Raw genomic sequence first — 27,972 nt, 5'->3', positions numbered from 1 at the left:
TGGCCAACCGGTGGGGGCGCGGGGGCAACGAGGCCGGCCTTAGCGTAGGCCTGAGCAGAGATGGCGGCGGTGCTGGGGAAGGCGGCAGCAGTAGGCAGAGCCCGGCACCCCCTGCAGCTGGGGCTGCTGCGGCGGGGCTGCGCCGGGGTCGCAGTGGATGACACGGTCAATGGGCTGAGCGAGGAGCAGCAGCAGGTACAGCGGCGCCGTCCCTGAGAGGCTTGGGCGCGTCCGGCCAGCGGGCTGCCCGCTGCTCCGGGGCCTGGCTCGCGGGCTCCCGCCCTTTCCCCTGCAGCGGGGCTCGCAGGGCGGTGTCCCGCCTGCTGCGCTCCGGCTCCGGCACCGGCCCGCCTGGGCCCCGCTGTGCCAGCCTCCGTCGCGCCCTGCCCGGCTTGGAGACGCCGGCCCCCGGCTGCCTGTGTGTCGCGTGCAGCTTCACTGGCATGTCCAGCTGCCCGGGGGCTTGTCCGCACCGCTTGTGTCCCCCGATCTGCACAGCGTCGGTGTCCGGCCGGGCTTTGGTAACGGGGGCCTGAGCCGCTGGACCTGATCTGTGCCCTCCCCTGCACGCCTAGAAAGTTGCTCCGCGGCGACAGGGGTCCTGGCAGAGGGAGAGAGATCTAAGGGAGACCGCTCTGGCGGAGCAAAGCGCCCTCCACAAGGAATGCGGGTTACTTCGGGCGAGAGCTCCAGACCTTTACCCTTGAAACTGAACTAAACTACTGGTCTTAAGCCTTTCTTGGCTCTTAGTGCTGGGGAGGAGGGAGTGTTCAAACCTTGCACTTTGATTGGTTGCTGGTGTCAGTGATGAGTGTCGTCTTCCCCCACCCCCCGAATTAAATTACAAAACAACAGATTGGTGGATTTGATTTAAATCATGATTTAAATCACTAGTCAGGAAGACTTCATTTAATCATAGAAATCTACATAAAAATGCATTCTTGTTGGTGGTTATAACCTTAATGCATATTCTGCACAACTCAGAGATAGATGTAGGTTTCATTTTTAGAAGGTACACTCTATACATTTTTTTAAAGTGATTTATTTTGAAAACTTTTCAGATTAGTTTTACAGCTATATCAGAAAATGAATGATTGGTTATTTCATTTACCAAAGGTAATTGAAGCAGATAGTTCACTTCCCCATGCCTTCATAACTATCTCCAATTCAAAAGATAAATCATTAATATTTGGAGGATTTTCTTGCCATGCTGTATTAGGAGGAGAACATCACCAGACTGATATTTAAATTGTTTTGTTTAACTAAAGCAACAGTGTTATGTATTCTGGATTTTTTCTTCAACAGCAAACATATAATATTTTAACAAAACAAGCATATGAATTTTTGAAGTTAAACATTCTAGTTTTTTAAAATCAGGTTTGTTTTTATTAAAATGGTTGTTAACTAAAATAGTTAAGTGAAATATTTAAAAAACAAAAAAATAACCCCCAAAATTAAATCTACTATGTCAGCCAGGTCAACATGAGAAACTTAAAAATATTGGCTTCTGCAGCTAACTCAGTTGTCTTCACCTTCATTTTTCTGTTTGTTCATAATCTGGAAAAGAAAAACAAGCTTTCCTGCTTTTTCAGGTCCCAAATGATTTCTCATTTTGGAATGAATTAGTCCAAAGGAAGAAAATATTCTTTCTACACTGGCAGAAGAAGCTACTGCTATTAAAAGTGAGATTATCGCTTCAACAGTCTCTGAATCCAAGTACTTAAGTGACTTCCACCAGTTCACTGGTGTCACTTTCTTTAAAACATCATCAGCAAATATATTTCTTGAATAGTTCACCCTTAGCTCTGAAGTTTATTATAGTTGGCATTATGGAGGGATGATTGCTGGATGTCCATGTCATAGCCAGCTCTTCTTCTTCTGCAGTTAAGGTTTGACCCTGGTACAGAGTATTGAGAATATTGCAAGAAAATGAGCGGGAGATAGTGCTTGTCCCATTTGTTTTTTTTAATGGTTGTAATTTAACTCTGTCGTATATTTCTCTTTTTAAGATCTCACTCAGTTCCTTCCAAATTTCAACAGTGTTAGCAATAAAACAGCTATTTCCCTTCATTTTGTTCAAGGCTACAGAAATAGGCTTTAGGGTACTCAGCATGTGTTCAACATTTCTCTTAAACCCAGTGTTGGGAACTTTGGCTGTGACAGTGTTATCTGTGAACAAAATCGTGAAAAAATAAATTATCAGATTAGGCCAGTTTTTGATCTAGTGCTCAAAACAGTCCATTACTGAGTTCCATCGCACGTCTTGTGGGAGAGTTAGCTTGGTTCCTCCCACTTTTTTCAGAGCAGCTGCTGCAAAGTGGTTGTTACGAAAGTATTTTGCAATATCAACAACATTCACCTTTATTTCTGGAACACTGAAGTCTTTGGCTAGGAGGTGCATCAAATGAGCACTGCAACCGTATGTTATTAGCTTGGGACTCTCTTCTAAATTTCTTCTAATCTTGGATACATTTGCAGCATTGTCTGTGACCAAGCTGCGTACTAGACATTTTGAATTTTTTTCAGTTTGTTATAGCTTTTATTGCTGCTACTTGTAAGTATTCTGCTGTGTGTGCATTTCCTGATGTATCAATTGTTTCTGTAAGGAAGACATTCCCTTCTTCTGTTGTCACAGAAGCACGTACAACAGAATCATTGTGGACATTGCTCCACCCATCAAGACTCCAGGTTAAAAATTTCACCCTCTAGACCTTTTGCACACTGCTCATTTTCTCTTTCATACATTTTGTCCAGCAATTTGCCTGTGACATCTGCTCTGTTGGGTGGACTGTATCCTGGTCTTAATGACTGAACCATGTTAATGAAGTGTGGGGTTCTCAATCATACAGAAAGGAGAGTTTGTTGCATAAACAAACTGGGGAATTTTTTCATCAATTACCTTTTTTGGGGGGGGAGGTAATCTCCTGGTTCTTATCACAAATTTATCTATGGTTGTTTCTGGATGATGGAGATTTTTTTTTTCTTTTTGCTGCAGGTGATATACTGTAGCTATGTGACATGCATGATGGAACTGAAACACTATCACTGGCAGATAACTCTGAAACTATAAAAAATGATAGTGATCTTGAAGGTGCATAGTCTTCAGAATCCTGTATGTTGAGGATGGATTCTCCTAAACAAAATAAATCAATACAGTTATTTAATTATTATTACCATATTGCTCATTTAGTGTTACTCATTGCATTCACTGACACTCAGTACTACTTTAAAGGTGAAATTGTAAAAAGAAGATCTGCCTATTTCAGCTATTTATTTTTTTATCACAAGTGCATCTAAAATGATAGTACCATAAAGTAACAACTATATTTTTTGCTCAAACGTGAGAATTCAAGAATAGCCCAGAAGGAAGACAGGCAGTCCTTAAGAAAGAAGTATGAAATAAAAAGGTTTACCAACCTGAAGATCCTGCATGTTCAGACATGTTCCTTTCATTATCTTCAATGCAGCTTTCTCCTGAGAGGGAACACTTCTCATGATGTTTCATTCGGGCAACCAGACCTTGCATTTCTTTGTTGCACTGTTTGCATTTTGCATGCATGCCTGTGTTACCCACAGGTAGAGGAACTTCATTAAAATATTCCCAAACTGGGTCTCTTTTACAGCCTGCTGCCATTACAGGTTTTCCCTTCTAGTGAGAGAATGGTATGGTAGATCTTAAATCAATGAAGGCGACACTCGGAAAGACCTCAAGACTTCTGGAATATGCTGCTCAAACAGTTCCACTTTTGTTTCTACTGCCTGTCCCTCCCTTCTCACATTTATTTCCAGACTTCTCCTTGTCCAGATCTATTCTGCCCCCAACAATCTTTTATTCACTAAACTTTTTGAAACTTTGCACTTTTAGAAAGAGGTAAGGGATTGACTCTGTGTACACAAATTTGCAGAGGGACAGTAGGGTTGAGGTCTGTTATTTCTCAGCTCTATATATTTATTTATTTAAAATTTGTTTTGCTGTTAACAAACATGTTATCTCTGGAGACCCAAATCCACAGTTTGAGAACTGCAAAACTAAGCATCTCTGATAGTATCTTCTAGACTGAGCACTGAGTCCATTGGGTAGATAGAAAGATTAGCCTAAATAATCTATACAGAAGCCCCTGGAACCCCATAAGATTGGGTCCCTAATCCATGAACTATTGGAACTCATTTACAAAACTTTTCTTAAACATTACATGAGTATATTGTCTCATACTATAGAATTAGAATTAATCCCTATTCCATGATGCGATACTTTTAATTAAGATACATTATAGCTAAAAGATATCTTTAGATAGGTTTTTTCCTCAAAAAGCATTTTATCAAAAAATCCGATTTTAAATTTAAAAAATCCATTTTTAAAATTTTTTTTAAATCCCTGATTTTTATCCACCCTGAGTAAAAGTCATTACCCTTGCCAGTTTCCATCTGTCCCAAAGTCATTTAGTGATCACAAATCATTGTCATTCTAGTTGCCTCAGCATTGAGTTTGCTGTTCTCAGCCTGTCTCTAAGTAGACGAGGAACACACTAGCCTAGGGCTTGGGTGACTCAGGTTCAATTCCTTGCTCTGCTACAAACTTCCTGTGCGGCCCTGGGCAAGTCTCTTACCTCCCTGTGCCTCAGTTCCCATCTGTAAAAAATGGGGATTATTGTAATACTTCCTTACTTCACAGGGATACTGTGAGGGTAAATACAGTAAAGGTTGTGAATCACTCTCCTGTGGTGTCACTACTGGCTTTATAAGAATGGAAATATGTTGTTTGTATGCATGCTTATTACAGGCTTCTGTGCATTATAAAAATGTATCTAGGAGACTGCCTGGTTGGCACTACTTTCCCACAGTCTCTGCGCATCAGCTTTCAAACTTTCTTGACAAAAGGTGGGGAAGGAACTGGTTTGTTGGAAAGAGTCCAGCTACAAACCCCTCCAGATAGTGTCCCCGTTTCCATTTTAGTATAAGACTGTCACCTGCAGGTTAAAGATTCAAATCCAACATTATTATTAACTTATCTTAAAAGGCCTTTGGGGTTCTCTTCCAGTCCCATCACCTGAAACTCAGAGCTGCTTGATTTCACTCTGCTCTCTTGGAACTTGGGGGGCATAGGAAACATCCTGTTAGGCATGCTGGAGACATGGCAGGGAAGATAATGAACAATATACTGTTATGGTTTAATGTGTATATTTTTCTCCCTCCTTACCTCATTTACAGCTTAGACAGACAATGGTCAAGTTCTGTCAGGAGCATTTGGCTCCAAAGGCCCAAGAAATCGACAAGGAGAATGAGTTTAAGGGCATGCAGGTAAGTCCTTGCTGTGTGCTCTGGGAGTGAGATGACAGTCAAGGCCCCTCTCTGCCATGTGCTGTGTCTAGAGGAGAAAGTGCAATCCATGTCATATGAACATATTTATATTTTACATTTATTTTCGAACCTTAAAAAAGAGTTACGGTAGGAAATATATAGGGCTTGAAAAGTTATTAAGCTCCAACCAGCCTGAGGAATAAACCTCACCAGAGGCCATTAAAAAAAATTGGCAGAGAGCCTAGTGATGAGGCCTCTTCCTTGCTTTGCTGGGATTGTCATCAGGATGCTGCCTCTGGGCCCTGCCCAGCGACTCCCTCTTTTGTACTGGCCTTGTCTAGTTGGTGTCTCATAACTTTGGAGCACTGCACTCTTCTGCCTCCTGGCTAAAAGGGGCATGGAACTGCTCTCTGATGCATAATGCTTTCTTTGCAGTCTCTCTGATGTTAGAGTTCTCTGTGAAATTTGTTATATAAAATATTCTGTGCAGACACTGTCCAAACAGATGTTTGACTTCCAGTGTGAAACTTCACATACCAACAGAATTTGTAAATTCTGTGAACAAGAGCTTTTTGATTTATGGAGCATTCAGGTCCTGCCATTGGAGATCATAAGCTCCACAAGACTTAACAAGCTTGTAATATCTGCTGAGACCTCACAAATCTCTGGTATTTACATTTTCATAATGAAGAATGCCAAAGCTTTGCACGTAGCCTTTATAAATATAGTCCAGTGCATCAGATATCATCCAGGGCTGTTGCGTAAAACTGAACTGCAGTGTCTAGTGCAGGCCATTTTGGGGGATCCAACTTCCATAGCATGGCAACTTCTCAAAAATGAGAACTGCACAGTTTTTCAATGTCCTGTATCTGAAAAATGCCTTAGCCAATAAACCTGAAACTTTTTCACACAAAAAGATCAGGGGATGGGGGAGGAAGATGGGAAATCATCTTTGGCAAGAGACAACATTTAAAAATCTAGGCAGAAAAGCAGTTTTCAGAGGAAGTGCGGGTTGAATTATGTCAAAATTGGGTTTAGACTGGGAAATGAGTTACAGCCTTAGGCCCTGATCCTGCAATGACTTAAGCATGTATATAAATCAATTAGTTTCATTGAAGTAAAATGGGACTACTTGCATGTATAATGTTATGCACAGGCAGGAGTTAATCTTCAGAATCTTTATGCAGCGAATGCAAATTAATATGTTCATGGAGATTGTTGTGAGGAGTCCTGCTCTTGCTTCATGGTTGGGCAAGGCTGTATTAACCACTTTATTTTGCGTTCATAGGAGTTCTGGAAGAGGCTCGGGGAGCTGGGAGTTCTGGGAATTACAACTCCTGGTGAGTAAGTTCTCATCTTTTACACCTACTGAATGATTCCCTCCATGAAACGCTACTTAGGCTCAACTGTCTCAGCCCTTAACAAGCTAGTCCACATTAATTCATACCTCACAATCTTGTAAGCAGACTCTGTCCCCTCAATTCGAGAGACAATTTATTATACACACCTTTTGTGGTAGGATCAGGTTTTTCTAATTATAATAAAGAACATCATGGAAGATGCACCACTTTCAGTCAAAACTCCTATGTCAGTGTGATTTAAACCTCTTTTTGAGAAGATGCAGAGAAATCCATCTTTGTGCAGAAATTTTTCAAGGTGCCTCTCTTTGTTGAAACTTTGAAGAACTTCTCTTTATCCCTTTTTGAGTTATCGGAGCACTTCAAAATGGCTTTTACAGTTTCAGGACATTGTTCAGGTATTACCACTTCGCAGTTTGACAACTCCCAAATGTCTTGTTATCCTTCATCATAAGCAATCCAGTCGTGAGGTTTGAAGAAAGAAGGTTATAAATAGACATTTCTGAGAATAAGTATCTGGCTACATTACAAAATGTTAGCGTGTTCAAGCAGCATGGTGAAGAGTTGAGTTAGCTGACGCAGCACTGACCATAACTGACCAATTATTGTAAACGAGGACAGATTGTGTTCAGCATTGTGCCACTGTGTCTACACTACAATCAGAGAGGTGACTGCAGCATGTGTAGACCTATTTAGTTAACTAGATCAAAGCTAGCTCAAATAACAATAGTGAAGCTGCAGCAGCACAGGCTGGACTGCCCTGCCCAGGACTCTGGTTATGCACTGGTGACTAACCTGTGCAGAGCCCTTCTGTGTAGCTCTACATTGAAATAATGCACCTGCATTTATTTCAGTGGTCAGACCTGAGTTTGCTTGAGTGAGTCTCTCTTGCTCTCGCTTCCCTTGCTCTTCCCAACTTCTTATAGTTCCTTTCAGCTTTCTCTCATACTTGCCTTTTTGTCTTCTTTAATGCTGTGCCCCAGGCTGCAACAGTTTCCCACTTTGCCCAAGCTCCATCTCTGCCTCTCCTCCAAATCCCTCCTCAAAGCATGCTTCTTCCATGAATTGTTCCTATTCTGATCTCCTCAAGGATTTTCCCACAAGCACCTTTCTGTGCCTGAGCTTTTGCCCTGTGATTTTTGGTGGTGTCCCAGTGGAAGTTTTCTGGGAGATGTGGCTTTGTCTGTAAATTTATTTTATGAAGGGCATGAACTTTGGGGGTATAATGTTGATAATATGAGATCCTGTGGAAATGTGTGGTCATTTGAACCACATGTTTAGGTACCAATGGATCATGGTTCTTCGATAGTGCATTAAATGACAGCTCTTTTCAATGTCTAGACCTAAAAATAAATTCAGTTATGTTAATGCAACCATATATCAGAGTTAGGAAATGCAAATATATGGTTCTGCAGTAACCATAATGCAGCCATGTGGCATATAAAAATTCTAAAGGGACACCATCATCTTGAATCACACTTTTGTCTAAAAGACTTACCTACTGTTACAAATAACACCTTTCTATAACAACTCTGATGGATATTAGGGGGGAAATATTTTTCATATTTTCCTTTCATTTGTTTTCTCTCTGCATTTGATAACACTTAGAGTGAAATCCTGGCTGCACTGAAGGCAGTATTTTTAAATGTCTGCCTGATTTCACCTGGTAGCTTTTGGAATGCAAAAATGTCTATAACTGTAATGTTCAACATGGTGGTTTCCGCTCCATGGCGTTGTGAGTGTCCCACCCAACATTCTTACTGTTCCCACAAATCCGCTTCATGTTTTCCTCATCTGTTAGCATGCTGGGAGTAAGAACATAGGCTCTGACTTGGGGTGAGGAGGATGAGAATCCAGAGTACAAATTGATCAGCTACCACCAAAATGAGTGCTGGTGTGGAAGGGGCTGCACTTGGAATCAGAGGCCACCCCTTTAGTTTTAGGAGTTACAGGCAGTAGCATGCACTTCCAGGCTATGCACTCACTCTACTCTTCATTCACTTTCCTCAGCATGGCAAGCAGCCTCTATTCTCTTCTTGGCTGCTGCTCCCATAGGGCAGCATTCAGTGTTGTTGACCATTCAGACCTGGATTCCCTCCCTAGCTAGGCAAGTATCTCTGCCTCCCTCCTGTTGTAGATCTGTTGCTACCTATAAAATCACTCTCTGCCTGCAAGCCAATATATATACACTCCTGGGTGTATATATATTCCTCAGTCTTTGCTCTTTTTTCCTCCATCTTCTCTTTCTGTTTCTGTTGTTTCTTCTCCAGCTTTAATCTTCTACCACTTCAGTTTGAGACTCTTCTGTTTGTATCTTTAGCCACCCTTTAGTTAAATAAAAATATTTTGAATCATCAATTTTTCTCCATCCTGCTTCTGAAAAGTTTGACCGTATGACCCCACCCTAAAGCAATTCCACTAGCTCCCCATTCATTTCAGGATCCTGTTGAAAACTGCCATTCTTGTTTTGAAAATCATCCATGGAATTTGCCCCAGTTGACTTCACCCACTTTGTTTCTCTTTATTCTACTAAGCCCTCATCTGTTCTACTATGCCCTCATCTGTCATTGGCTTCTGCTTCTCCAGTTGGCCATATATGAAAGTCTTCTGTTTTGCAGCTCCTGCTATTAGTCAGGAGCATCCTTTTTGTTCCCCTCTGCCCTACTGATTCTCCATCTTATATCAATTATCCCCTGGGAAAGTCTTTTCTCCTTTTTCTGCAACTTTTTGTTTTTTTCTCTATTTAATTTTTGTGATAATATTAAATTAATGCAAACTTTTGGGATACAGTTAGTATGAGAGATGCAGAATTGTGCAGTTGTCTGTGTGATGCTTGGATGTTGGATCAATGTTCTGTTCATGTATAAGTGTATATGTGGTAACTATGCTTTATATGCACAAAGTGTTACTAATTGTTCTGAATAAGTAATGTACTGTGCCTTTAAGATAGGAGAGTTGGGATTCAGGAAGGATGGGGAACCCAGAAGTAACCAGCTCAGTGAGAGTCAGTCTAAAGCAGAAGTCCAAATGTAAGTTTCTGAGACATCCAGTGAAGTTTAAGTCCAGCATTGGACTCAGTTTGCAGGAGATTGTATAAGTTTTATTTACCGTGGGGTTATTAATCTAAGATGATATTGAATTTTTTTCTCCTGCTAGTGGAATATGGTGGATCTGGAATGGGGTATCTGGATCATGTGTTAGTGATGGAGGAAATCTCTCGAGTTTCGGCAGCTGTTGGACTCAGTTATGGTGCCCACTCAAACCTTTGTATTAACCAATTAGTACGGAATGGCAATGAAGCACAGAAAGAGAAATACCTACCCAAGGTATGTAATTGGTGGAGGCAGAGCACCTGAGAGAATATCTGTTTACATGGTGCCTGTGGTATCTGGTGTGAAGTAAGAAATGTGAAGTGATAGATCTAGTTAGAGCATAAAACTACATGTGTTATGACATTTAAAGTAGCAACAAAGTTCACAACATTTCACAGATGTTCCATGGCTGAACTGAGTTCTAGCACTTTGTCTCCCCTTGAGTGCCTAACAACTGCATACGCTGAATGGGACAGTACTGAACTTCTAGCATTGGTATCTCTTCCCAGTGGGTGTTTGGTTCAGTCCGTTTCAGTCTTACACCCAGGGCAGAAAGTGCCACAGCAAGCTGCTCCTGCTGCAGGGATGCCTATATTCTTTAAACAAATAAGGAAGCCAGTGGGGACAGGATCAGGCCCTGTAGTAAGAAAAAAATTTAAAGGTTAAAATTAAAAACCTTTTTCAAAATGTAAGCCAGCAAACACATCTGTTTTTTCTAACCAACGTGTGGTGCTTACACACATTGTGCCGGAGTAACTGCTGACCCTTTTAAAACGAGTGGTTGCAGTGTGGGATATGCACTTCTCAGGTGCCGAAAGCATTTTGCCCTGCATGGCTCATGAGGCACCAGAGCCATGTATTACAACTGCATGTCTGGACATGTTTGTCTTTCACAGAGCTTAATCTTCCAATACATCAGGTGAGCTTACTGCAGCAAGCTTTGAAAAGGATTGTACCTTTCAAATTTGCCCTTCTCCAGCTTGTGAATGATCCTATTTTGTCCTAACTAATCCATCTTGATGAAGGTTCCTGCAGAATTTAGAACTGGTACAGGTGTATTGTTTGAGCCTTTTTCAGGGTCATTTCTGGAGGCAGCATGGTCCAGTGGATAGGACAGTAAATTAAGGGTACGTCTACACTTGGAGCTGGAGGTGTAAATTCCAGTTGGAGGAGACATACCCACACTAGCTCTGATCAAGCTAGCACACTCGAAAATAGTGTAGCCATGGTGATGTGAACAGCAGGAGTATGTGCCTAGCATGTCAGATGGGTGTGTATTTGGACTAGCTAGCCCCTCCTGATGCTTGCACAGCCACAGCTACGCTCTGTTTGTAATATGCTAGCTCGATCAGAGCAAACTCGGGTATGTCTTCTCAAGCTGAGTATTACACCTCTAGCTCAAAGTGTAGACATACCATGAGAGGCAGGAACCTTGCTCTGTATATGTGCATTTACCACTGACTTGCTGGGTGACCTTGGGCAAGTCACTTAATCTCTCTGTACCTCAGTTCCTGTGTGTGGCTGTGGAGTAAATTTTTTGGGGGGGGGGGAGGGGTTTCCCGAAAAAGACTTTGCAGAGAATATTATTCTACCTTCATAAAGCTCTTTGATGTTTCTGGATGAAAAGTGCTGTATGCTTTCTTATTCCGTTGTCTGGTTGCTTGGTTTGTTTGTTAATCAATTGATTGTAAGTCTTCTCTGGCACTCAAGTGGTCTATGTATTTTAAACCCCAGCCTCTGTTAAACAGATTTCAATATCTAAACATATTGGATGTATTTCTCCATAAGTTGAATCATAGTTATCTAAAATTGTCAACATGAGGGACTTAAATTCAGCAGCAAGTAAAGTGTTCAATTACTTAACCAAAGAAATCTCGTTCAGTCTGTTAGTACATAAATTCTATGTATCCCTGTCATTTCTCAGGTGTATTTTAAGATTGTTGTCATTCTGTCATTCACTGATTTGCAATATGTCAAACCACCTTATTTTTCATTATTCCTGAATTTTATCTGAATCTTTAATGATGTGCCGGAAACCACTTTGGTCATTTTATATAATTTATAAAACCAAACTAGTTTCCAGCACATCATTAAGAATACGGTTGAAATATACAGATTTAAATGTCATATATATTTTTGTATATTAAATCTCTCGCCACAAAACAAGGGAACAAACAAAAAGTACCCAGAGGGAAAAAGCATACAAAAAATACCCAGAGAAGGTAAAGGGCAAGAAGGAGAAGAGGACAGGAGAACATTGACAGAGAAGAGACAGCAGCAGCTGTGTCAGAACATGGCATGAGGGGACACAGAAGGAGGGTGTCCATCTGCCATTCCATCACAAGTGTGTGGGGAATCATGGTATTAGTCTAGTGCTGAACACTGCACTCTCTCTATCCCCCTCATTGACCTTTTTGTTTTCTACAAGTCTAGTTTTATACAAGCTGAGCCTTCTTTTGCATATGCATAAAATATGTGCCTCTGCCAACCAGCCATTTTAAAAGGCAATCTGGGAACATGGAGTTTGGAAAAGGCATATGGCTGTCAGCATGGTTCTGTTGGCACCTTCTTGGACATAGATGGATAAAACTCTGCTTTTAAAATAGTAACTGACGTGCATTGACTCATCTTGTGGTTTGATTCTGTGCTGTGCCCTCAGCACAACAGCACAAGTGAGCTGCTTGTTGGAATTCTTCCAGGGACAAAGTTTCCTACTTATAGTTTATATGGAACACAGTGAACTTCGAGATTCAGTGCAACCCCTTCCCTTCCCGCCCAAAAATGCAATAAAAACATTTCCTCCTCCTCCTCTTCCACTTTTTTGTCTTGGTTTTTTTCCCTAGCTAATCAATGGGGAGCACATTGGAGCCCTGGCAATGAGCGAACCCAACGCTGGTTCTGATGTTGTCTCTATGAAGCTCAAGGCAGATAGAAAAGGTAAAATATTTCACGTGCCAGCTGGGGAAATTGCCCATGTGCTTCTCCTGGCCAGCCTAAGCATCTTTCCTTTAAAATCTAGATTTAACCTTCTCAACATGTTCACCTGTGCTCAGTCCATGGCACAGCAAGCTGGGTATCCAAATTGCTGGTTTTGCCACTCCCTAGTAGGCAAGCAGAAGGGTATGATAGAAAAGTTGTAGAGTGGGATGGGCCAGGTCCATTATTGATGATGGAAGAGATTGAGTGATTCCAGACCCAGAAAATCTATATATGGAATATTGGTTGGGAGGAGGGTTAAAAAATGAACCATCATATCACACACTTGTGACACCTCTAGTCTGTTGTTTCACAGAGAATTGGTTATGGTGGGAAGAATAGCTTGTGTGAGAGGGCTGTATAAAGGCCTTATTAAGAGGCCTTGGGTGGGCTCTACAATGGCTTATCCTTTGGACTCCGGAATTTAAGGAAACTAAGTACCCAGAGCAGGGGTGGGCAAACTACAGCCCGGGGACCGCGTCTGGTCCTCCGGACATTTTAATCTGGCCCTTGAGTTCCAGCCGGGGAGCGGGGTCCAGGGCTTGCCCCGCTTCGTGTGGCTCCCGGAAGCAGCGGCATGTCCCCTCTCCGGCTCCTACGCATAGGGGCAGCCAGGGGCTTCCACATGCTGCCCCTGACTCAAGCGCCACCCCTGCAGCTCCCATTGGCTGGGAACCATGGCCAGTGGGAGCTGCAGGGGTGGCGCCTGTGGATGGAGCAGCGCGCAGAGGCGCCTGGCTACGCCTCCATGTAGGAGCTGGAGGGGAGAGGTGCCACTGCTTCTGGGAGCTGCTTGAGGTAAGCACCCCCCAGAGCCTGCACCCCTGACTCCCTCCCATACCCCAACCCCCTGCCCCAGCCCTGATTCCACTCCCACCCTCCGAACCCCTCAGTCCCATCCGGAGCACCCTCCTGTACTCCCAACCCCTCACCCAGCCCCACCCCAGAGCCCGCACACCCAGCCAGAGCCCTCATCCCCCCCCCCCTCAATTTTGTGAGCATTCATGGCTGCCATACAATTTCCATACCCAGATGTGGCTCTCGGGCCAAAAAGTTTGCCCACCCCTGAGCCAGAGTCTGGGGAGGCATTTTACCCAAGGCTGCTTTGTGGACTTCTGAGAGTGCCTTAGGGAGCATGGCTTATAGTTTATTGGGTCATGAGGCAGAAGAGAGGTATTGTTTCTGAGTTCCTCACTGAGACTGTTGTGAACTAAGAGTCCATCTCTTATGTTTCCAGGGGATTACTTTGTTTTGAATGGGAACAAGTTTTGGATCACTAACGGGCCAGATGCTGATGTTGTAATAGTTTATGCTAAAACAGATCTCAGTGCTGTTCCAGCCTCCCAGGGTATAACAGCATTTATCGTGGAGAAGGTAGGCCTTACGTCACTGGAGAGTAAGTCACCCTGCCTTATTTTATCCTATTTTGAGGCTACAATCCTTTCCCAAATTGACTACTTTAGAAGGCCAAGTAGTTCTATCTTGACAATTAGCAGCCCCTGGCTCAGAGGAGCATTGTGTTATGGTAATGATAACCGGACAAGTAATGCTTTCACCCCACTCATCCACGTGCACAGAGGGTCTAGAATGCCCTCCCTAAGTCTGTGCACTATGCTGCCTGACTTCCTCTGCCGACCTGCACTGCTGCCTTAATGCCTGTTTTTGTTCCCTCAGATTTTTTCAGTAGATCACCATTAAAACAATCCTCATTATTAATCCTCTGCTACCTCCCCCCACTGCCTTCAGAACGCTGGAACCTACAAAACATGTACATAAAGCATGTCTAGTGATCTTCTGCTGTAATCTCAGTGCTCCCCATTCTCTGTTTGTCATACCTTGCAGACCTTGGTCCAAAGGCCCAATCCTGTTCTATTGACTTCAGTGGATGAAGAATCAGGCTGCTAGATTGTGAGCCACTTGGGGTCAGGAACCTGTCTCTCTCCTTTTAATTTGGCTGTAGAGAGCCTATCGCACGGTAGAAAAAATAACAAGGCATCTTCATGAAGGCAGAAAGCTATGACAAAGGGCTAAACATAATGGTCATTTGATAAGAATGGTTCAGACCAGTTAACCTCTTGAAAGACTTTCCAGTGTCAGTGGCTGGAACCACACAACCACTGGGCCCACACAGCTATCCTTACCATGTATTGATTTAAATATTTAACATCTGGTTCTGTGTTCTGACTAAATCATTGTTACTCATTCCAGATTCATGTGCGTTAGAAAACAAATTCCACTCCCACAGTTCATGTCGTCTCAGGCACTGCTTGCTGGTACACATGTTTGCTTCCCCACAACACTAATGCTCACACTTGTGTTTGCTCCAACAGCAGACATTTGACACTGGCGGTCCTCCAGCACACCTCACTTGTTGCAATTCCCCCTGCTCATTTATTAGGTTGGGGAGGTTTAACTTTAATTCCTCTGTCGTGGTCTGTCTCAACTTCCAGAAGAGAGAAACTTGTAACCTGCTTCTCTTTTTTGATTTGCAGGGTATGCCTGGTTTCAGCACTGCTCAGAAGCTTGATAAGCTGGGAATGAGGGGGTCCAATACCTGTGAATTGATCTTTGAGGACTGTAAGATTCCTGGTGAGTGACTTCTGAGAGCTGAGCAGAGCCCCTTACCATATCCACATTGTGGCTTCCACTCTCCTCATTCATATAGACTGAAACATCACGTTCAAATTCTGAGTTGAAGGTTTTCCAGACACTTTTCTCCTCAGTGACTATCTTGCAGGTGAGATATTGAGGCTAGGAGAGGTTGCTATCTTGTGCATTAAAGTGATTCAATCTGCCTATGATAGGTCACTTCTGTTCCACCCTCTGGGTTGAGCTACATTGGACATGACATTTAGCCACTGGCTTTGCAAAGCTTGGATGAAGCTTTAGGAGAAACTGCTGATTACGCTGTTTATCTTGGAGCCTCCAGTATGGATACTATGAATGGGGTTTTAGAGAAACTCTGAATGAGTCCCTGAGCGCCTCTTTTTCCAGAACCCCTGGTGGTAGGTTGTGGCCACTGGCCAACATGCTTTATTTGGTTCAATTCCTGTGACCATTTTTTCACAGAAGGAAATTAAAAACCTGTGTACAGTACATGGAAGATATCCATTTTCTTGACTCCTAAAATCTCATCTGTGAGGGCAAGATTTGGTATCACTTCAGAGGAGTTTCAGGGGCTGATTCAGACCCCTAACTGCCAACATTTCTAATTTTCCCAGATCCCCAACCTGGGGTCAGAAAGGTCAATGAACCTAGACTGGGTCTTTCAGCCATTCCATGAATGCTCTGATCCATACAGAACAGTGTTCTCATGACAACAGGATTCCTGTTTTCTGATCACTTACTGAAACAAATCAGGATAGTGCTGAAACTGTACACTCTTTGCATGAGCCACAACTGCTGCTTCTGATCTCCAGTCTCGGAGGCTGAGCCAATTCAATACCTTCCCATATGTCTTCAGGACATCTTTCTCTTAGGGTACGTCTACATAGGGATAAAAGCCCTCTGGCTAGGCTACGGCTGGCCTCGGTCAGCTGACTCAGGCTCATGGGGCTTAGTCTGTAGGGCTAAAAATTGCTGTGTAGATGTTTGGGCTCAGGCTCCAGTCCCATTTCTGAGACCCTCCACCCTTGCAGGGTCCCAGAGCTTGGGCTCCTGCCTGAGCCTGAATGTCTACACTGCAGTTTTTCAGCCTCGGAGCCTGAGCCCAAGTCAGCTGACCTGGGCGAGCCATGGGCTTTTTATTCCTGTGTAGACAAACCCTTATAGATCAAGGGGTCCTCTAGCACTACAGTCCCATCCACTCTAAGGTACATGGTTTCACTGTCAGCAGTGCTTCACTGAGTGGATTTTATGGGGTTTTTTTGCCATAATAGATACCGTCTGTGGATCCACTTTCTTGGGACATGTGGTATGACTGAGAGGCCAATTCAGAGCACTTTTAGGTTTTTGCTCTGAGACACAACTATTAGCCCTGCACCCCTTGTGCAGTGAGTGCATATATATTTCAACTTGTTGCATAATCCTTGGTTCCTTTTCTTCATTTGCAAAGGGGGCATTTGTGTCTGTTCAGTCTCTCCTTTGGCTGTGACACTCCATTATCTGTGAGTAGTTTTGTCTTGTTAGCTTCTTGTGACTGGCGAGGATATTTCTCTTTTTACAAAATGTTTAAGATGTTTGTTGTTAGTATTTTTCCTTTCTCTTCTCCTGCATTTTTTCAGCTCATTCTCAAAGTCCCATGCCATGATGACTGACCTTCTGGTGGAGGAGGATTGGTTGCAGTTCCCCATAGAGCCCATCAACACAATTCCTGAATGAGCTAGATGTCTGGCAGGTCTTCAGTTTCTATCCGTGATGAACAGAAGTCACGTGGGGTATGTCTACCTGGCAATTAAACACCTACGGTTGACCTGTGTCATCTGGCTCAGGCTGCAGGCTGTAAAAATGCGATATAGATGCTCAGGCTGGGGCCCAAACTCTGAGACCCCACAAGTGGGGAGGAGCCCAGGCTGCAGCCCGAGGCCAAATGTCTACCCTGCAATTTTACAGCCCCTCAGCCTGAGCTCTGCATGCCCGAGACAGATGACATGGGCCAGCCACTGGTGTTTAATTGCTGTGTAGACATACCTTAAAGTCCAGAGTCTTAGCTTCAAGTGATCCCAACCTATCCGCCTATGTCCAAAAATTCCATTCATATCTGGTTTTCAGCTTGCATCTCGCACAGTTATATTCTCTTGGGATTGAAGCCTGAGGGGCACATTAGGGCTTACTTATTTCGGACTACAGCAGCATCAATGAACAGTCTCTTTCCATCCTACCAGGCATGGTTTGCAAGGCATTCAATTCTCCCATTCTTATCACAGTACAGCATCACTAAGGGGTTAAGCTTTCTTTTCCTGCTTCTCCCTCTTCACTGGCACACTTTCATACATGCTCTTCACATCCTCCTAAGCTAACATATGGGGGTTTTAATCCTTTTTTTCTTTAACCTGCTACCTAGTGTGTCAGCTCTGTTTCATCTTCATAGAGCTAATGCTAGCTCTTTATTAAAAAAAAAAAAAAAAAAAAAAAAAGAATGATTGCAGTGCTTGTGCAAATTGCTAGATCGACAGCTATACACTGAGCACATGGATAATGGCAGTGCAAATTTTCCAACACCATCTTGCAAGTGTCCCCCAACCCTGACCTGCAGGTTCAGAGGAGAGTTCTGGCTCACTGTACATTTAATCCTTGGCCTCTGTGTTAGAGATGCTCATTGTGATATGGAGACATACATGTATCAGACAGCAGGAATCACACTGCTTTCATAGAGGTCACCTAATAGCCAGCTGACAATAACACATTTCGGTCACTATCAGCTTCAGCTAGGTTTGAACTAGCAACTAAGGCCTTGTCTTCATTGCTAAAAAAAGGTGTCTGTTTTACCTCGGGGTAACTAATGTGCATGAGGTAAAAACACAGTGAAGACCAGGTACTTCAGTTCTACTGCAAGATAAACTTGCCAAGCCTCACCAGTGAGGTGGGAGAGGCTCAGAGCCTAGGTTCCAGGCTGAGCCTGAATGTCTACACCACTGTTGCTAGCCCTGCAGTCCCTGCTCCACAAGCCCAGGTCGGTTGACCCAGGCTGTGAGACGTGCTGTTGTGGGTTTTTTTATTGTTGTGTAGGCATACCCTCACTTCCCCATTGTTGTAATGATTTTAATCTTTAGCCTTGTGGCTCTATAGACAATACTTACTCAGTTCCCCATTTTCTAAAAGGTAATACTGGCTGTAAAGGCACCTTAGGTCCCTCTACTGCTTTGTTTATAGCTTTGGTTGGAAAGAAAAGTTGTTGTGGGGGCAAGGAAAGTATGTTGCCTTAATGGTTGTGCCCCAAGGCAAAAAGAGAATACTGCTAGACGTTTGAATCCTCTCCCCATAAAATGTAGATCCACAGGCAACAACTTGCCTTCTGAGAGGTCTACTTACAAGTAAGTAACTTTTCTTTGCTGATTGCAGCTGAGAATATCTTGGGGCAGCTGAGTAAAGGAGTCTACGTTCTGATGAGTGGCTTGGATCTGGAGAGACTCGTACTGTCTGGTGGACCACTGGGGTAAATCGTCGTTTAATTTTCTACTAATCATGTATCGCTTCTGTTTATATCACTTCACCTGGTTTAACCAGTGGTCCCAATTTGTGGCCTTGATTTCTTTACAGCATAACCACTTAAGTCCCCCTCACAAGAGAGGTGCTTCTGCTTGAGAAAGGGGTAAATTCTTCTTATTCATGCCGTCCTTAGGTTCCATACTGATCCCTCATCTTAAATCTTTGTGTCCCCATCTAGTGGGCTCAATGGTAACCTTTATTTAGAAAGACTACCCTCTTCCAATAGGAAGATGGAGTTCCTCCTCTCTTACTCAGTTCTGGGCTTCTTTATGCTGCTCAATTAATGAATGAGATGCACAGCAGTGCAGAGTAATCCTAGCTAAGGTTGTAAAGGAGCTGTTGGATCCTCTAGTTCAGGGGTTCTCAAACTTCATTGCACCGCGACCCCCTTCTGATAACTTCGGATTCTCCTCACGCTCACATTCTCTTTGCGGCTTGTTCTAAATTTAACAGTTTCTATTACTGTGTTCTCTCCCACAATAACACCTGCTTTTTAAATCCCCCAATTTTATAATATGTTCATAATAAATAAGGTAATCACGAACATCAGAAACTAAAAGCATTTTAGAAAAGGCAAATTTAAATAAAGAGACCTCTCTCTGTGCAAGGGACCAGAATATGGACTTTTTCTAAATTTTAAACAAGGGATGCAGTGTGGGGGACTTGTCTCCTAGTCTTCAGTTGTCCTATGCAGGCTCCCTAGTGGCAGTTCGGCATTGACATGCAGGAGAAAACTGCCCAAAAAGAATGCCTCCTTCAGGTTGGAGGCTTGGCCCAAGACTTGTCTTTCCCTACACTCTGTTCAGAGAAGGAGCAGTTCAACTCCTTGCATCAAGCAAGACACTAGGAAATGTCCCTGACAGGCAGTGTTGTCTAGTACGTAAAGTATATGAGAGGGAGCCGGGAGACTCCTGAGTTTTATTCCTGGCTCTGCTTCTGTTTTAGGTGTAACCTTGGGAAAGATGCTTAAGTTCTCAATGCCCCTTTTTACCTATCTGTAAACTAGAATTCTCACTGAACCTCTGTGGCGATATTGATTCTGTGAGGCCCTGGAAGGAGCTAGAGAAGAGTAGAGCACTTATTAATCCAGCCATAAACTTAATGTAATGATGTCTTGAATGCCCCTAATAATGGTGCCATAAGTATCTCACTAAACCAAGCCTTATCTTTAACAGATGTTTCTCTCTGTCATTAAAGCATCCTGTTTTCTGAACACTGAATTGTTCTCTAAGGAACAGCCCAGCACACACTGATGTGAAATGTTATTTAAAACCAAGCCCTAGTTTTTCTCTGTAACACATTAGCCTTAAAGTGTGTGGCAAGGACTCCTGAACTGGCAGTTTCTCCCCAACTCTTTCACATCCCACCAATACAGTACAAATAACTCTAGTACAAATACATTAAAAAGAAAAGGAGTACTTGTGGCACCTTAGAGACTAACCAATTTATTTGAGCATAAGCTTTCGTGAGCTACAGCTCACTTCATCGGATGCATACTGTGGAAACTGCACAAGACATTATATACACAGAAACCATGAAACAATACCTCCTCCCACCCCACTCTCCTGCTGGGGTGGGAGGAGGTATTGTTTCATGGTCTCTGTGTATATAATGTCTTGTGCAGTTTTCACAGTATGCATCCGATGAAGTGAGCTGTAGCTCACGAAAGCTTATGCTCAAATAAATTGGTTAGTCTCTAAGGTGCCACAAGTACTCCTTTTCTTTTTGCGAATACAGACTAACACGGCTGTTACTCTAAAACCTACAAATACATTGACTTTCATAGCAAAATAAATAATGAATCTTATGCTGCCCCAAGATTTTAAGTTTTCAACATGCTGCAGATTACTGAGTTGAAAATCCAGAACTGCAGTATAGAAGTTGGGAAGTGGGGGAATATGGGAACTTCAGGCACCCAGGAAGTAGTGGAAGTTGGTTTAGGTTTTTGGCAATCCAGGAAACAATTGAGGCTTTTGGATAAGGGAGGAAATGCAGCTTCCCTTTTGGCTAAGGTAAGAGGTGACTAGAAATTTGGAGGAGAGGGGAGCTGAATGCTTCATTTTGTCCCCCAGCAAACATTTACAGTCTCATTGTACACTGCACACTTCCCCAGTATCAGCTACTACAGCCAGTCTCATTGACGCTGATTAAAGTACAGTAGCTTGACTTTGCTCAAATGATCAGCAGTTAACAATGTGGCCATTTAACGTGTCCCCATTTCGCTTCACAGTCAGTGGGCCATTGGGATGGATGAGGAAGTACATGCCTCTCAGAGCTGTTGTTTCAGGCTATCTACAGACTCAGCCAGACACTGTTGCATTGGTTACACTCCAAGATTTGGAAGGTTTTCTTTGTGACTATAAGGGTTGAAACTTTTTTTAACAAGAGCTTAGATTCTGGAATACAATTATATTGTAAATTCATGAAGGGTAATTTCATGACTGCATAATTGCATTGTATGCCAGGCACTGCCTTAGACTGAGATACAGAGTTTGGATTATTGTTTGTTTGTTAATTACTCTGTTTTCCTCCTTTTTCGGTTTCCTTCCACTCCCTCACCCCTGTGTCTGTGTTTCTCTCAGAATCATGCAGGCTGTTCTTGACCATGCTTTTCCATACTTACACATGAGAGAAGCATTTGGACAGAAAATTGGCCACTTCCAGGTGAGAATGAGGGGAAAGAACTGTTACTGATACCCATAGAACAGGTTGCTTTCATCTTCGGTCAGATCCTGAACTCTTATCTCAGTGTACCTGACAGAAAGGATTTTGAGACTGTCTTTATTATAGGGTGGGGTTGTCCCATTATGATGATCACACTACATATTTCTGTACCAGTATGCAAAATTGTAACCTAGAATTACCCAAAATCTGGTGAGACTATTTAACTCTGAAGTAGTTTTTATCTGGTGGTTTGTTAAGAAATTGGAGAACATGGTCTCATGCTGACGGATTTTTGTAGCTTAGGGTGATGAAATCTATCCTGGATTTTTCCTGAAGTTGCACTTCTTAGTCAGGACTGGATTTACTCCTTATGCACCCCCAGCACAGCATCTTCAGTGCCCCTCTCCCCCGCCTACAGCTGACTTTTGTGTTGCACATTGTTTTAGAGAGGGAGGGCATGCCTAGAATGCTGATGCCCCTAAGCACGTGCCTACTGTGCCTAATTGGAAGTCTGGCCCTGTTCTTAGTGACACTGCTGCTCATACTCAGTGTGAAAGGCACTGGCTTAGTCAGCATGGTAACCCAAGGCTGGCATTGGGGTGAGCTAGGATTTGAAGTCCCAGGTCTCTTCTGTTCTAACTTTTATGAACTTATGATCCAACAGTAACCCAGGCTCAGTCATGTGACTTGTGAATCCGGCTTCACTGGTTTGTCCAGTCTTCAGTAGGTAGCATAAGAAGACCAGCTAAAACAATGTCATTTCCATGGCTTTGCACCCAGAGTGTTGTCATTTCTGCCCTCTTCCCCTTTATTTCTTGTTAAGTGTTAAGATTTTTTTGAATTTAAGAATATTGTTTTGTCTTGTGTAGCTCATGCAGGGTAAAATGGCAGATATGTACACACGGCTGATGGCATGTCGGCAGTATGTGTACAATGTGGCAAAGGCTTGCGACCGAGGACACTTCAATGCAAAGGTGAGCTCAGTTCCTGATGGGCTCGTCAGGCCACAGCATGTATCTTTTACCCTTGTTCACGTGAGAGGGTGGAGGTTCTAGATCGTAGATGTCCGTGAATCAGTTACAGAAAATCTTATACCTTGTACCCCTCAAGTAAAAGAGAACTTATTTGTGCATGTCAGCAGATTTACCAGTATTCAGAGCTGCACCATAGTAAGTCCAAACAAAATGTTCAGGCTCCTGAAAGTAGCTATCGCACTTCCACCACTGATACCATAAACATGCTTGGTTCAAAGAAGACAACTAAAAGAGACTAACTGTTGGAGAATAGTTTTACATCCTAAGTCAGATAGCATATAACCTCCATGGGCATAATTTGTAAATTCATGAAGGAGGGTGTAGTTTCCCTGCTGCATTCTTTTTTTGTCCTCACATGGTCCTTATGGAACTGATACGGTGAGATCTGGTGGAGAGCTTGTCTCTGTGTTACAGAGAAACTGTTCTGTTTTTCTGCTGTGACCCTTGTTTGGCTCAGTATCTCAGAGTCGTAAGTAGGCATTTTTAGCACCAGGGCTGAGCAAGCATATTTGCGCCCCCTACCAGAGGTGATGGGGGGGAGAGTGGCATGCAGGGTCACGTTCCCCTCCCTGACTTTTTGGTGACACCGCCCGCCCCCTGCAACCCAGACAGGCTGGGTGGCCCACTGAGGTGAGTTGGAGGTGGAAGTGACACTCCCTCCCCAAACTCGAGCCCCGCCGAGCCCCAGCCCTGCTGCATGGGCTGGCCCCACTGAGACACCTGGCATTGCTGCTCACCCCCCGAACATTCCTCTGCACCCCCCTCAGTTTGAAATCCTCTGTGGGGCAGGCATGGGCCCCACCCCACTATCACCAGTTACATGCCACCTTTGCCCGCTACTGGTTTTTTTTTCCGTAGTTTCTCTACCCCCATGGCTTTGTTCTCTGGGCAGCTGCCCCGCTCATCCTGCTCTGGTTACAGCCCTGCAAAATCTTGTGTGCTTGAGAGGGACCAGCTTAGGCATGTTTGCAGGTATACAAAATTGGTGAAAAGTAGGCACAATTGGAACAATGCAGATGAAACTTTGCTGATTCTGTTGCTGTAAATATAAATTATCTTGTCCCTCCATTAGGATTGTGCAGGAGTGATCCTGTATTCAGCAGAATGTGCTACACAAGTAGCTCTGGATGGAATTCAGTGTCTAGGTAAGAATGTTGCTTCCTCCATCATGAGAGAGGGTGACCTGTGGTGGATTGAAACATGCAGGAATACAGGCTCTCTGTTGTCCCTCTCCTCGTTGTTGAGTTCAGTAGGCAAGAAATGCCTTTTGCAGTATGTCTTAACTATTTACCTCTGTTCTTCAACTGGGAAGCTTTCTGTAAATGTGTCTGTACAGAATCAGCCCATACCCTGTTCTTTCTTGGTTTTCATCTCTTCTCTTTGTGATTTGTAGGTGGTAATGGTTACATCAATGATTATCCTATGGGTCGCTTCCTGCGTGATGCCAAGCTATATGAGATAGGGGCAGGAACCAGCGAGGTACGGAGACTTGTCATTGGCCGGGCATTTAATGCTACTTTTAATTAACACCTACCATTCAACGAGAAACATTCTCAACACCAAGAAGCCTTTGATCATAGTGGTGGTGCACAAAACTTTTTTTGCATATCACAGTCACTGCTGGTTGATTATTATTTGTTTGATGAACAAATGCTACTAGGTTTAACTGGGCTCTGCTGACCGAATGAATTGGGCAGGAGAACAGAAGTAAACGTGTGTTCATGTGATCAGCCTGAATTGTTCCTTCATCATACTCAGCAGCCATTTTGATCCTAAAATCTAAGGAGTTGAGGATGAAGTTTTTGCCAGGGGTATATGACAGCCAGAGCAGGATGTTTCTTGCATGGTGAACTGTTGACTAGGAAAAATCAGTTAATGAGCATTATAGGTTTCAGAGTAGCAGCTGTGTTAGTCTGTATTCGCAAAAAGAAAAGGAGGACTTGTGGCATCTTAGAGACTAACTAATTTATGTGAGCATAAGCTTTCGTGAGCTACAGCTCACGATCAATCTAGAGGGAATGGACATTGGATCAATCCAGAAAGAATGGACAATGGAAATGGAATTTTATCATCTTAAAAATTGAGTGCCGTGAATAAGTAGCATTTTTAACATGCTGCTGCTGGAAGATGGTAATTTTCCAGTGTGACACTCCACCAGTATGTTAACCTCCTGGTGCCATCCAGTTAACAATTTCAGCTTTGCGAATCCAAATGCCAGCTGACTTTGGGGTAGATACTGTCTACTGTTAACATCAAAGGATTTCAGCTACACATGCAGTACTGTAAAAAATGTTGCCTAAAACCCTGCTAAGAAGTCGTGTATTTTTCTCTGCCCATTCCCTTTCCTATCCTGGCTGCTTAGCAAGATATTTGAGTGTAATCTGAAGTCTTCACTCTTCTGAGTGGCTGCCTTCTGCTGTCTGATTCATTTGTTGATGTCACTATCCTTCATTCTGGAAGCTTTTAAAATGTCAAACCCTATATTGTGGCATCCGTCAATGAATCAGGCAAGAGGAGGTTTACTTATTTTAAAGGGTTCTCTGTTGGCGAGTGTTCTGCACTTGTACTCCTAAATTTAATTGGTCATAAGGAAAAAGAAAGAAAGCCTAGCGAGAAAATTTGGGGCAGTTTTAAGGGGGGGTTAGGGAAACATTATATGGAGTAGTTTAAATCTTGTGTGGTCTATTTTTAATAAGGGGAATACAGCAGTGTGTAATAAAACTTCAAAGAGTGAATTACAGGAAAAAATTAAATCTCTTGATATAATAGACCAGTGAATTAAACAGCTGCCATCTTGACAGTCTCATGTAGGTTAAAAACAATACAGCTTGTAGTTTTATTTCTTTTTCTCTGTATATTTGGTGTTTGTCTAGATGGTGACTCTAAGCCAGCACACAATACAGTATTTTGAAACATCCATTTAATAATCTAAACCAACAGTATAAAAAGACACTATAAGAAATGCCTAGACCCAACTAAAATCCACCTTACTCGGTTTCCTCTGGGGAAAAAAAAACCTGATAGCTACATAGGTCATGTGGTATGCACAGTAGGTCTTCTGGCCCAAGGGGAGAGGCAGCTCCCAGAGCCATGGGTCTGCCCCTGGAATGCCCAACCCTCAGACTGGGGACTGTCATCTCAAGCATCCCAACTGAGTTTTACTACTCTGGAAAAGCACACAGAGAGTTGATCTCTGAGATACCCTGGGCCCAAAGCACAAAGGGCTTTATTAATTGAGGCTGACACCTTGGCTTGCACCTGAATATCATCTGGAAGCCAGGGCAGACTTTGAAGCACAGGTGAAATAGGCTTCACTTGTGAAACACCAAGTACATTTATGTACTGAATATATGAGAATGGAAATGTTAAATGTTCTCATTTATTTAGATGAGTGAACTACTTAAGCTTTACCTCAGAATAATTATGAATGTCCTCCACTCTCCTACATTCAAACTGCATTGCCACCAGTGCCTCAAGAAAGATCTAAGGTGGGATTTTTCAACACTGCCTAACAGATTTGGATGTCCAGTTCCCATTACAGTTTGTGGGAATTGGGTATCCAACTCCTGTAGCCAGCTTTGAAAATCTCAGCCCCAGTCCCATGATGTATCAGTGAAATGGCAGCTCCTTTAGAGAGAGAGCCAGTAGCAGCACGGGTGGCAACGAAGGGGCTGAGACCATGCAATTCATTTTTTTACAGATATGTTCTTTAGCTCTTTGATATGAGAATGAATTTCCTTGAGTTTTCCTTGAAGACTTGTTTAAAAGACAGAAACAAAACCTCACATTGGCACTGAATCATAGCTTTGTAATCTGTCTTGGTCCAAAGGAACCCCACTGAAATGAATGTCAAAACAACCTCAGGATCTTTCAAGCAACTAGAATTGTTAAGAATCCATGTTCTGAGTCAGAATGGAACCTGTATACCATGACTTTTAAACCTGCCTCTAGCCTTGGCATTGCTTGTTTTAATACAAATAATAAATAACATCCCACTTTCTGGGCTGATCAGCACCTCAAGGTCAAGGCAAAATGAATCTGTGTCTAATGCACTATCGGATAGGATGGGAGGAGAGAGCCGTAAATCTTAGGAAAGATTACGTTAATCAAACTGCATACACTTCCCATACATCACTGTGGTGAATATCGAGTGATCTGTCTTGCGAAAAGCATTGGTCAAGGGGCTCTTTCCACATATTGAGCAGTTCTCCCTGTGGTGAATGACAGGGAATCTCCTGGCTAAGTGGGGGAGGGTCTGTGGTTAGGGTTTTGTTTTTTAACATGTACAATGCCAATAAAGATATCTACTCTTAAACACATGCCGACTGAGCTTCTTGGATTTTGCCCAGCAGGGGGCAGATATAGACTTTGTTTAGTTCTTAACTACAACCCAAGTAGAGAACTGGACTCCTCCCAAAGTGCACATCCTGTGTGATTCGAGCTTGTGGTGTGCATGGGAACGGATGTTGCCTTTTATTCTCCTCCCTCCCTCTTCTCCACCAACCACTTTTTTTCCTCTAATTGTTTTTTAAAAAGCTTGTGGTAGATCTGGCAGGTGCGGAAGTCTCTGGCCGCCTCCGGAGAGCACAGCTAATAGGAGAAATTCTAGAAGGGCACTGTGCCCCTGCATATGTTGTTTCTGGTATCTGTTGCATTTAATTTGTAATAGAAATCATTCTAGCCCAATCAGGAACATTCAGCTGATCACAGAGCTGGATTAGTCAAATATCCTGTCATAGAAAAAGTAGATCTGTAATAAAGATTAAGAATTGGTGAGATAACAGTGAAACAGCACCTGCAATCTAGATGGTTTTCAAGACACTTCAGTAATTATTAGTGTCTGTGTCTATCTAAGGCATCCATCCATGTAGTACCTGGGTATGGTTTTACACGTTTAGAAGTATAGTGATTTCCTCAAGGAAGAGAAACCAAGCTCTCACCCCTCTCCCCTCACTGAAGCTGCTTGCTTGTGAGGAACGCAACGCAGGTGACTTTTTTTACCCGTAGGTAAAAGAACTATGAAAGAGAAGAGTCCTGGCATCACGTTCTAAAGGTAGCAAGGCTCGGCTCAGTTTGATCTGGTGAATTTTGTAGCTGAGGACCCTCTGCTGGGACTGCACTGTTTCCACCCTTGGCAAATTTGGACCTGGGATGTGCTATCCTCAGTGTTTCAATCAAATGCTGCAGTTGTGATGTAGTGAGAGTCCATCTTTGACACAACCCACTTACGGCTTTGAAAATAAGGACCATAATCTTGAAATGTCCAGGTACTTGGACATGCAGCCAGTCCAATGTAATGCACTCCCAGCTGTCTGCCCTACCCCCAACCACACTGAAGCCTCACAGACTCTTGCAATTACAGCTGTGAAATGTCGTACCTGGGTTGTGATAAACACTTAAGGT

At 43.2% G+C, this 27,972-nt stretch overlaps 1 protein-coding gene across 1 annotated transcript; it reads left to right on the top strand.

The window, feature by feature from the left end:
* Positions 1 to 2: 2 nt before the first annotated feature.
* On the top strand, positions 3 to 26,538 carry IVD (isovaleryl-CoA dehydrogenase). The gene is made up of 12 exons (XM_074955705.1): positions 3 to 195; positions 5,209 to 5,298; positions 6,587 to 6,638; positions 9,813 to 9,982; positions 12,592 to 12,685; positions 13,962 to 14,098; positions 15,217 to 15,313; positions 18,725 to 18,818; positions 21,454 to 21,535; positions 22,405 to 22,509; positions 23,642 to 23,714; positions 23,963 to 26,538. The coding sequence occupies exons 1-12, from the start codon at positions 61 to 63 to the stop codon at positions 24,094 to 24,096; spliced, it is 1,263 nt and encodes a 420-aa protein (XP_074811806.1). The 5' UTR covers positions 3 to 60; the 3' UTR covers positions 24,097 to 26,538.
* The last annotated feature ends 1,434 nt before the right edge of the window (positions 26,539 to 27,972 follow it).

Source organism: Natator depressus, chromosome 6 (genome assembly GCF_965152275.1).
Source record: "Natator depressus isolate rNatDep1 chromosome 6, rNatDep2.hap1, whole genome shotgun sequence".
In the NCBI taxonomy this organism is placed as follows: domain Eukaryota; kingdom Metazoa; phylum Chordata; order Testudines; family Cheloniidae; genus Natator; species Natator depressus.
The sequence above is the reverse complement of the archived record's forward strand: the minus strand, read 5'-3'. Positions and strand labels throughout refer to the sequence as shown.

Excerpts from the sequence above, each read along its gene's own strand:
- IVD (XM_074955705.1), top strand. The coding sequence starts at position 61 with ATGGCGGCGGTGCTGGGGAAGGCGGCAGCAGTAGGCAGAGCCCGGCAC. Across the intron at positions 12,686-13,961 it reads GCTCAAGGCAGATAGAAAAG|GGGATTACTTTGTTTTGAAT; the intron begins GTAAAATATTTC and ends TTATGTTTCCAG. Across the intron at positions 14,099-15,216 it reads CAGCATTTATCGTGGAGAAG|GGTATGCCTGGTTTCAGCAC; the intron begins GTAGGCCTTACG and ends TTTGATTTGCAG.